Source organism: Mytilus californianus, unplaced genomic scaffold (genome assembly GCF_021869535.1).
Source record: "Mytilus californianus isolate M0D057914Y unplaced genomic scaffold, xbMytCali1.0.p SCAF_1, whole genome shotgun sequence".
Taxonomy (NCBI): domain Eukaryota; kingdom Metazoa; phylum Mollusca; class Bivalvia; order Mytilida; family Mytilidae; genus Mytilus; species Mytilus californianus.
The window spans coordinates 26,805,084-26,817,425 of NW_026262581.1; the positions used below are offsets into that span (position 1 = coordinate 26,805,084).

Below are 12,342 nucleotides of genomic sequence, written 5' to 3' on the forward strand. Positions count from 1 at the left end.
GGTTTTATCAAATTGTAGAAATAAAGACCTAGAAGTATTTTCGTAAAACGTAACAAACATTCTTGAATCTTTAACAGAACTTTTGTATGATAAAAAAACTTTGATTCTGGTATTTTACATTTCAGATGATTGCATCTTTCTATTAAATGGTGGAGTGCGTGCTGCACCAGTTTAACGTATAGAGGAAGACAGTAGAGGTATTTCAAAGTTAAAACATGTTTGTGTGTTTAACGTCATATGTTTTATATACTGTCTAAGACTAATTTAACCAAAGAGAATTTGTTGACAACTTACTCATTTCAAATCATAGCATACGGCATAAAAACGCTTTTTATCGAACATTTTTGTGAATAGTAGAAGAGAAGACTTTATAAGTTTGATTTACTTGTGTCTCATCCCTTTTGTATATTTAAGCAAATAGAATTTGTGTAAACTAATGTAAATTTAAATATCTGACACGTGACAATAGTTAGCTAAATAACTATTTAGATTAATTTAAAAAATAGAGCAAACTATATCTTAAAAATAGAAAAGTTAAAAAAAATAAATGTAACATTGATTTGTTTGGAGGTGAATTGAAGTATCTGCGGAAAGACACAACATATTAATGGTATCATCAGAGACATATATATCTATCTGGTATCATTTAATCAACACTATGTATTCACAGATGAATTGTTTAAAGAATAACGCTTAAATCGATGCAAGAATCAGTGGGGATCTTAATGTAAAGTTATTGTTAATATGAGCAACAAATAAGTGTCGTCCTTTTGATATATAAGGGTCTTCTCAGTATTACGTTTGATAATACCTATCCATTCCCTTGGAAGGATAAGGAAGCATATATTCATGGCGCCAAGACGTGGGGATTTGATTACTTGACACATATGGACTCTTCACAATAGATTGACGATTTTTCGTTAACACAGAAATATGATAATTTTGCCGATTTTGCCGATTTTTCGAACTTTGTTCCTGAGACTGTCGTACCTACTATGCAGAAAGTACTTTCTGAATGCATAGAAGAATTGACCAATCAGAAAACCTAATAGTATTTTAAGATTAAACATTTATATCCGAGACTGCTAGCTTGAGCATTTGTTTTTAAGTATATCATGTACATTATATATCTACGAGAAAGGGAAATAGAAAACAATATTTTTTTTCTTTAAGGCGTAAGTCTGTTAACAAAATTTCCATTAGTTTAACCATTATTATTGTTTTTTTTATTGGGTTATTGATTAACCGATTCGTTCATTTTATTCAGAAAATTAAATCATAACTTACTCCCGTTCCCTTGTGATTTAAAGATGCTATCAACTTAATTCTTTATCATTTCACTGTTTTTAGTAAGGCCAGTACTCATGTGGAAGACAAACCCCATCTAATCCGTTTAACAAAATAGTAAAATTATCCTTCATTTTAAAGTAAGTGGTGCTTTAAGAAACTTATGACCTTTATTTCAACTTCGACCCGGAAGTCAAGCATATATATCCTGTATATGTTTCTAAAAGCAAGTCATCATTTTTCAATTAAGTTTTGTCAATGCAATGTTACCACAATTGTTTATTACCATTATTTCATCTAGTCAAGTAACCGTAATAATTCAGTCCATCTTCGTGATCAACATTCAGACCTTTACTCTTGATATGATAAAAATCACGAATCAAGGATTTTGATTGGCACTCTCTGGATGAGAAGGCCAATTAGCTTGTGACTTAACGTAATCCGGAGCTGATTCCAAATGATTTACGATTTTTCTTTAACAAAGCCGTAAGCCGTTAATGTAGCAGAGAAGCAGAATATAGACTGAATTATTCGGGTGGTTGGTTAAGTTGAGTTCTTTAACAAATGAGGGAATTTATGCACTTTAATTCTAAATTTTGAATCAAGTGAAGGAGGTCTGTTCCTTACTAAAATGTTGTCTGTTAGATCATACGCACTTTAGTCTATGTTTCACAGTCCTGTACATTTGCATTTAAAAGGACAGTGAGATGTTTCTTTAGGATTAATTTTGCCGTAAAATTGAGCAAACATAGAATAAAATAGGCACACACGAAAATATTCCTATGTACGGTAAGCTGAATCAGTCTGATCAATTGAAAACAGTTTTTTCTTCCTAATATGAACTTTACAAACATCTTTTTTCTGAAAGTGTTTAGATACGAGAAAATTTAACATCAGGAAGACAGTTTAAGTATTGGATAAACACAAGGACATCTCTGAGTAGTAATATCCTATTAACACAAAAAGTCATCAAATTTTAATACGTTGTTCCCTGTAAGTATAATATATCATATGGGCAGTTGTTTTATCGATAGCAATTATTCATTATAAGATATAACAGATCAAATAGTATCATTGTACCGTGAGAAAAAAAAACATATTTAAATAATCATGTGATATAAAATTTCCTTGTTTGTAATGTGAACAAAATTAAAGGCAAAATGAGCGTTAAAAAACTTACATCTACATGATGGCGTTATCAAAATCTCTTCAGAGGGGACAAGTTCCGATGTTCTGCCAGATGTGTGAGGAATCTAGTGAGATCAAATGGAAATGTTTACTGTGTAACTTTCTCTTGTGTACAAAATGTCAGACACTTCATAAAAAAGTTAAATCTACTGACCAGCATACCATCATAGACATTGCGGACATTGCTTCTCATCAGCAACAAACTAAGGATAAACTAGATTTTAGTAACATTCCATGTGGAATTCATGCAGGACAAAACTGTTGCTTATTTTGTCAATCTTGTGAACGAGTTGTCTGCCCGTTGTGTATTACAAACATACATGATAAACACAAGATGATTGAATTAGCTAAAGGATATGAACTTACCATAAAAACTGTCAAAACTTTCAATTCTGAGATTGACCAGAAAATAATGCAAAATATGAAAGTATTATCTGAACTGGGAAATTGTAAATCTTCCGAAAATATTAAATATGATTTGGAAGTGCAGAATATTCTCAGCCGAGGAAAAGATTTAAAGGATGAAGTTGAAAAGCGTACCAATAAACTTTTGAAAGAACTCCATCAGAGAAAGGAAGTTTTGATGAAAACTGTGAATGATGCAGAAAATAAATCACAGAAGATTGACAAAGATTTAGACTTTAGAAAGAAGAATTTAAGCCATGCTTTAAATTCCAATAATGCTAACCAAATGTTCAGCATACATTCAGAGGAGAAAACTTCAAGAAATCAAAGCATTGAATATGTTAAAACTACTTTTAAAAAGTTACCAAAATTTGTACCAGGAAAACAAGAAGTTGAGGATTTCTATCTCGGGTCATTAGTTGAAAATGATGATGACCAAAAACAATTTGAATTAAAAGTGATAAACCACTATAAAACAGTGTTTCCACTTGTTGAAAACTTACTCTGCTGTGGAGATGCATCAACATGGATAAGTCATTCTATAAACCAAAAACTACAACAAGTAAAACTGACAAATGAATCATTCCATAAGATACACACTTTTAAAATAGATATATATAACATGGCATTACTGCCATCAGGTGACATACTCCTTTCTACAAGGGAATCTAACCTTAAAATTCTTTCCTATAGAACCATGAAAGTGGAATCAACACAGTACAGTGTAAATCCTTTAACAACTCGTGGTGTCCATGTAACAAGTGATAATAAAATATTGGTGGGTGCAAGAGAAGACCAAACAAAACCGTACCACGTCAGTGGTCCAAGACAAGTCATCATGATGGATATGGATGGAAATAAAGAAAAAGTGTACCACATCGACACCAAAGGGAAACCTATCTTTACCCTTCCTTATAGAATAACTACAGACAATGACAGTAACATATATGTGATTGATATCCTCAATGATGAAGGGAGTGGTAGGATAGTAGCACTAGATAAAATCAATGGAGTGAGATGGATATACATCGGCAATCCAGATATAAACCAGAAACAAACTTTGAAACCTAAAGATTTAGTGGCTACAAATTCAGACAATATTATAATTACAAATAGGCATAAACACATGATTCATATCCTCAACACTGCAGGACAGTGCATTCATTACCTGAACACTAAGGATCAGTTAGGTATCCATTTTCCAAACTCTGTAGACATTGACAATAGAGGTACATTGTACATAGGTTGTAATACATACCAAGGTCAACCTGATGAGGCCAAAATATATACTGTTCAAGTTTCTGAATTATGATTTTGTTCACTTCCCTAGCCTGATCTAGTCTGTATTCAGATCATCCTTCTAGTTATGTATTTACAAAATTAAACAGTTTTTCAAATTCATTAATCATTGTGTGATTTTTCAATTCCTTAATTAAACAACTAAAAATAACCCAGATATTTGAAAGACTGTTTGATCACAGTCTTCTTCCTAGACATGCCTGGGGCAAGTCAGTACATTCACTTGTATGTTGTTGAAACCATATGTTGACCTCTAGTTGCCTTTGATTTTGATTTTTTTTGTGTTAGGGTTGCTGTTTCATTGACATATAATCTATTGCTCCTTTTATCTATAGAATAGTGGATATTTTTGTTTATTAAATTATTAAGAAACTGAGGTTCTGTTTTCCTCAGGGATTCATTAGATGAATTTAGCTATTTTAGGTCCAATTTGGTTATATAGCTCTTCACATGTTTAGGTCTTATACATCCTTGGCTCTCATGTGTTTGTGTTTAAGCGTTCTTGATGAAGGTAAATCCCCAAAAATGCTTCAGGCACACAAAATTGATGAATTGTTATTGTCATTTTTAGGAGTTTCTGTATACCATTATAATATGACGTGCTTCTTTCGCTTTGTAAACAACACCTTGATAAAATTTTCGATATATCTATTACTCGGAGATGTAAATAATAATGGCTGTTACAATATACCTCCCACAAAATCTTCATGTATCGTAACCTTTGTGCAAACACTATGCCGATTTCGCTGTGTTAAAAATTGCAATTGAAAAAATGCTTATCAAAAAGAATTAATGGATTAGAGCTCGGAAAAATGTACAAAATCAAAATAAAATGAAATTCTGTGACATTCCATTAATGCTTTTTGTGCATGAATGGCTTGTAGGTTGGTCCCCTCCGTAAAATATTCAGTATGCCTTCGGAATATACAAATTGTCAAGCTTGTCAATAACGGCCGGGTACCAGTCTTACGATACAGTTACATGGGAGGTAATGACGTTGCTAACGGAAAATGTTATTTTTCATTACTTATTCAAATTTTTCAACAATGTAAGAGCTAAATATTTCATATTACCTTTACATATATGTAATAACCCAAATGTTCTAAATTTTAAAGAACTGATGAATACATCAGATTTATTTACACTAACTGGAATAATTAACAAAATTTTGCAAAAGTGTTATTAAAACCTTTTATTACATGTGCTTAATCGTGTTACTATAATTTGTACTTCCTGTCACATATCAGTATTCATTATATATACTATTATTGCACCTTTGTTTACAATGTTGTTTTAATGTAAATATGTTCACACTTTTATTGTTTGTTAAAATGTTGTACTAACATACCCCATGTGCGGGCTTTAGTCTTATGTCTTATTTAAGACGTCAAACTGTGATATATCGGGAAAAGATGCATTTTCGACTGAATTTTTATCATTCAGACTGATTTAACTTGAAAACGAGTGCATTGACCCCTCTTTTTTAAAAAATGACATTTGGGTTGATTATGTTTGAAGAATATTTGTGCCAATTTTTATGAACAAATCACCGACGATTTTTTTTTTATATTAGAAAAATATACAGCAAGAAATGCCGTTCGTTGACTAAAATCATCATAATGTGATCAAAATGAATAATTTCCAAAGAATTATTACACAAATTCAAAACACACTTATGTAGAAAAGATATTCACGATGCTTTAAAAAATCCGGTTGCGTTTATCTGTTTCAAACAAAAATGTTTAGTATGTCTTTCTAAAGGATAAAAATGTCCAAGAAACCGAAATTTCCAGTAAATGTCTAAAATATTGACCCCATTTATCTCTAAAAGTAGCACATGAAGGTAATGTCGCAGTACCCAAATTGCATCTATTCAACAAAAATCGCTGCGGAAATCTTACAAGTTTTCCTTGAGACTAAATAATATGTATTTTTATGATTTGACATTATACACATCTTTCAACAAAGGTAAATATATTTAGATAGACACCAAACGTTCACAGCATATATCAACCGACGAAGCACTCTCCGGAAAACGTAAATCTACGAAAACGTCGCCATGCTACGTTCACAAAAAGTCATCTTTTAAAAATGAGCAAATTAAATATGTTACAAGCATTCATTTCTTAAAAAATGAATAGTAAGCATGGACTAAGGTCAAATTGTTCTAAATATTTGAAGAAATAAAACAAAACATCTATTATTCGATTTTTTAAGGATGTGAATTTAAGCATGGATGCAATTTAGGTACTTCTCATTACAGAATCATGGATCGTTTGGAGGTCGGTTCAAACCCATTTTTCTATGATTCAATATGGATTCAAAATCAAATTGGTGGAACCATAGAGTAAATAATGACATTTACAAAATAAACACAGAATAGAAACTTTTGTCTGGATCATAAATAAACGTAGGTGAAAAAACTGTCAAAATAGGTGCAATTTGGGTACCGTCACGTTACATGACGTCATAATAAAAACGCTAAAGCTGAAAGTTTTTTTCCGTTACGTGAACCCTCCAAATTTGGATAATATTGAATTAAAATGGAGTTTTGAGGTAGATGTTGTTTTATTTTGTATTCTATTGCATTATTCGCACATTTACTGATTTCAGCAAGTCAACATGGCGGCTCCTTGGTTACGAAATATCAACTGTGGATTTAACGGTAGCTTACGAGAAAAAAATGTAAATAAAACATGGCAAATGTTGGGGTTGATAATTTAAAAAATAAACACATTTTTTCTAGCGGTTATTTAAGAAATAATTCATGCAAGCTAAAGAGATATTAGAAATTTTTAGCTTTATCTAACAGGAGGTAAAATAGAACAACCACACACACGGCATACTCACCCTCGCTTCACTTTTTGTAAATTACCGTTTTTGTCCTATATCAGAATTTAAAATGAGAGTTATGTTGTATGTTTTTGCATTAACTTAACCAGAGTTGATTGATTGATTGTTTGTTGCTTAACTTCCAGTGCCAAATAGTCCATGCATGTTTGGAACAAGAACAAACTAATAATAAATACAATAGGTAAGTCCTGTAATAGAGGCAATCTGGGCTGCCACTGGAAAATAAGGGTATATAAGATAGGGACAGAAATATTGCCTTGCACAAGGCCACCTACAGACCCCTCAAAGACTTGTTGCAATCAACTAAATGTGCAGAAAGCGTGGTACTCTTTCTATACAATGCATCGGATTTGACGTCCCAATTCATACCGGACGTGGCTGTGTACTTGTTCATCCTTCACAGCCTAACGAGCGCCCCACTTTGGCAAGGGTTTTACTTCCAGTCGGAAGAAGGCCTAAAATACCATATTTCTATTCCCCAGTCACCCATGGGGACTTAACAAGAGTTTTGTTTTAAATTCACAGCAAAAATAGATTGATTGATTGATGTTTAACGCCACTTTCAGCACTAATAATATTGTGTTATTTCGTGGCGGTCAGTTTTTATTGATGGCGGCAGTAAAGATAGAGATCACTTCCCTATTTTTCAGGTTACTCTGGTGGGAGGGTTTCTTATTGTTGAGTTGCAAGTTTCGAGTTGAAAAGGCCGAATTGCGAGTTACAAAAGTCAAGTTGCGAGTTACAAAAGTCGAGTTACGAGTTACAAAAATCGAGTTGCGAGTTACGAAGGTGGAGTTGCGAGTTACGAAAGTCGAGTTGCGAGTTACGATGGTCGAGTTGCGAGTTACAAAAATCTAATGTTTCTCTAATTTCTTAAGAAGTATATATATATATAAACGGTCGTGTCGTCCGATTTTTAAAACAGGATTTTCAGGTTTACTTCGCATTTAATAAACAAAGCATACATGTACCCGAACTTAGTTATAAACTGCATGAGGAAGGGTCCCGGTATTTTGATTGCAGGATTTGAAAGAGTTATGTGATACTTATTTATAAGAGTCTATATGTTGCAAAGTCACGCACGCTTAAATTTCTTTCATGAGAGCGACGTTGTTCATTTTCTAAAATAAAACAGGATATACTGTAGATATAAGACAAAATGTATAACGTACTGAACAAATCAAGCATAAGAAAATAAATCATGTAGACAAATGAAATATACTTGCAAATTATCGACATCTCACAGAATATTGCACTGTGTTAGGCCTAAAGTAAATATTTATCAAAGGTACCAGGCTTATAATATTTTCTACGCCAGACGCGCTTTTCGTCTTCACAAGACTCATAAGTGACGCTTGAATAAAGGATATTCATTAGCATACCAAGTGCTAACTCTTCGTCTTTCGCAAAGGTTTAGGGTGATATAGGCACAATTGCACATTTAACTTAGGATAACATCTCATGAATTAGTCAGAAATGTGATATGCTATGAGTATTATGTGATAAATTAAATAATTTTGAACCTTGTTAACTTTGTGATTCAACTCCAAGCGGAGAGTGCATATATATACCAAATAGTTAATAATCGGGTTGTTCAATGTATGTATATCTGAATACTACAACGCAAAATAAGCATGCTGTAGATGTCTTTCTATATCATTATGGTAACTTCCTTGCATAGGAGATCAAAATATGGATTTTTTTTAATTTGGAAAGACGTTGTTCTACAATAAGCTTTACCGTTGTTAAAAAAAATAAAGTAACCGTTTTAAGGAATGTTATGGCGTGTGTTTTTATGGTATGAGCATGGAAGCCTTGTCTATCACAAGTTTACTTTTTTATCTGCATGCAGCCTGGATACAAATGTTGTAGTTTCAGATATCAGCTGGGTATTGTACATTTTTGTTTGATTAACCCGTTTTGTTAGAGAGAAAAAAGAGGGACGAAAGATACCAGAGGGACAGTCAAACTCATAGATCGAAAACAAACTGACAACGCCATGGCCAAAAATAAAAATACAAACAGACAAATAATAGTACAGACAAATAATAGTACGGATGACACAGCATAGAAAACTAAAGACTAAGCAACACGAACCCCACCAAAAACTGAGGTGATCTCAGGTGCTCCGGAAGGGTAAGCAGTTCCTGCTCCACATGTGGCACCCGTCGTGTTGCTTATGTTATTACAAATCCGGTAAATAGTCCAATTCGGTAGGTCACATTCGTGAAAAGGGAAGGGTATTGTAGTTACGACATAAGGAACATATCCGATATCATCTGTGAAACGGTTATTCAATAACAGTCAACCAACTCGTGATGGTGTCCGTAAAATTTACGAAGAGATGATTTCAACTTCACCTTTTGGAACTCTTGGTTTAATAGCTTCCTTGTGAGCAGCAATCCTCTATCAAGGAAATCATGATAGGAAATACAAGCCCGGGAATATCGTATCAATTGGGAGATATATACTCCGTATGCAGTCGCTGCTGGAATGTTGCTACATAGAAATGGAAAGTTCACAATTGGGAAGCTGAAATCATCTCTTTTGCCGTAAAGTTTTGTTTTCAACCGACCCTCATTGTCAATTTCTAGATGTAAGTCAAGATATGAGGCAGACTTAACTGTATCTGTAGTATTCTTTATCTCTAGTTCGATGGGATAGATTCGTTCAACATATTCACCAAATTTTGTATTATTTAGTGAGAGAATATCATCTAAATAGCGGACCAACGTAAAGTTAAAGGATATTGCTAGCTTCTTATCTTTCTTCCTAAGAAGTTCCTGTATGAAGTCAGCCTCATAATAATAAAGAAACAAGTTGGCAAGAAGAGGGGCACAGTTGGAACTCCGACAGTCTGTTGAAAAACACGTCCTCAAAACGTAACAAATATGTTGTCAATCAAGAAATCAAGCATCTTGATAATGTCAGTTTTAGAGAATTTTTTGTTTGAATCAGAGTGATTCTTTACTTAGTAGGATTTATCCCTCCCCAAGACAAGCTATTCGCCATTCTCTTTTAATGAAACAAAGTAATACCAACTCTTTCAATTTGTCTTTAGTTTGGAATGGGGAATACTTGTGTAAAGTGTAGAAAAGTCAAATGTTTTAATACTATTGCAAGATGAGAGAGTCTTAGATTGTGTGTACTCTAAAAGATCTTTGGAGTTTTTTAGTATCCACATCTGATTCACGCCACCTCTAGAATAGGCAGTTTCACAATAACTTTGGAGCCCGGCTTTGATTGCTGATAAAATATATGTTAATAATTTAGAAAGAAGTTTCGTGGAGCACTTGGAAGACCCAGCAATATACCGTTGTTTGTAAGGACACTTATGTAGTTTAGGTATCCAATACAGTGATGGAAGATCCAGTTCTTCATCTTTGGTTGAAATTCCAAAGGAACATAGAACAGACCTATGATTATCCAGGATTTCCTCTTTGGTAAGTGTCGTGAGGGTATATGTTGAGTTTCCAAGTGAATTGTCAATACCTTATTCATTTATCAAGCAGTTTATGTAATGATATTTACACACAAAAACGATGTTGTTTGGGGCTTTATCTGCGGGGACAACAAGTTACATATTCCAAAACTGCGTCTTTTGTCTCTTTTACAAAAGTATCTTTGACAGCTACATGTATAGAAGAAAGTATTTGGGTATGATTAACCCGTTTTTAGAAAGAAGTTACATATTCCAAAACTGCGTCTTTTGTCTTTTTTACAAAAGTATCTTTGACAGCTACACCCAGAGGCAGCCCCGAGCAGGCCCCGAAACACAATGTACACTATATCAAGAAAATGGACGCCATTCTATGCTCCGAAACATATAGATGAACCAAAATTAAAAAATGTACAACAAGAATTAGGACAGACGCAAAAATGCGGCGGGGTTAAACAGGTTTTATGAGCGCTCAACCTTCCCCCCTTCACCTCTAGCCAATGTAGACATATATAACTTAAACGTCCACAATTTTGAGTGTCAATGCCAAAGAATAAATGTTGGGGTCCCTAACAAATATTGCCTCTGCAGCTGCCCCGAAGAGCCCACTCTTAACGAAATCTGCAGAAGGGGTCTTTTACATATATGTACTATAAATTAGTTGCTATCTCCCTTTACGTTTAATATGACGGTGCTTGCTATGAAATTTAATAATAATTAAACTACAAGCCGTCCGCTGTATTTCAAAAGGCCATCTGTTTCTTCAGAAAATAACCATACTTTGCGTAGTGGTTATGCAAGTAATTAGATATAAGAAGATGTGGTATGAGTGCCAATGAGACAACTCTCCATCCAAGTCAAAATTCATAAAAGTAAACCATTATAGGTCAAAGTACGGTCTTCAACACGGAGCCTTGGCTCACACCAAACAGCAAGCTATAAAGAGCCCCAAAAATTACTAGTGTAAAACCATTCAAACGGGAAAACCAACGGTCTAATCTATATAAAAACGAGAAACACTTATGAACCGCATCAACAAACGACAACTACTGAACATCAGATTCCTGACTTAGGACAGGTGCAAACAATTGCAGCGGGTTTAAACGTTTTAATGGTACCAAACCTTCATCCTTATCTGAAAGAATAGTGTAACATCACAACATAGAAAGACACGCTATAAAATATCAACTGAAGTGGCTTAACTCAATCAAAAGACATACTAACACCAGTGAACATACACTGAACAAATAAACTTGATCTATGGTGCAATGTAAATACAAAATAAATAAACTAAGGGAAGAATAATTAAAGTAACATGTTATACCGCTGTGAAATGTTAAACAATTTAAGAAAAACAATATGCTAGAACAAAAATATCAGCCATTTGCAATTTCTTTAAACAGAGGTAAATGAAAATAATTTTGTTGTTAGGTATACGTGTACAGTTCAAATGAAGTAAGGAAATATTTTTACAAAATAAATAATTTTGATGTTCATAGTACGAAGAAGTGAAAATTTATAGTAATACCAAACACTTATCAAAGCTGGTATATAGACCAGATATAACCCTGAATAAGTAAACATTAAATAACAAAAAAACATTACAATTAGTATCAACGTCAAATAAACAAGAAAGTACGATTTGAGAGTACTCGCAGTTACTGCATGACAGCTAGTTAAAAGCCAAAAACAATTAATAATAAAAAATCATGCATCAGAGACTAAAATCAACTAAAACACACCCCAGGGATTGAGTATTTTAACATGATGGACAGTCAGAGAAGACATGACTTGTGCAATGCCAAAAATAAATGTATCGACAGGCAGTAGGATAGTTAGGAGTTAACCTCTATAGATCAAAATGAACGTGG

At 33.4% G+C, this 12,342-nt stretch overlaps 1 protein-coding gene across 1 annotated transcript; it reads left to right on the forward strand.

The window, feature by feature from the left end:
• Nucleotides 1–2,274: 2,274 nt before the first annotated feature.
• On the forward strand, nt 2,275–4,285 carry LOC127717982 (uncharacterized). Its single transcript, XM_052223859.1, has one exon. The coding sequence runs from the start codon at nt 2,474–2,476 to the stop codon at nt 4,190–4,192; it is 1,719 nt and encodes a 572-aa protein (XP_052079819.1). The 5' UTR covers nt 2,275–2,473; the 3' UTR covers nt 4,193–4,285.
• Nucleotides 4,286–12,342: the final 8,057 nt, after the last annotated feature.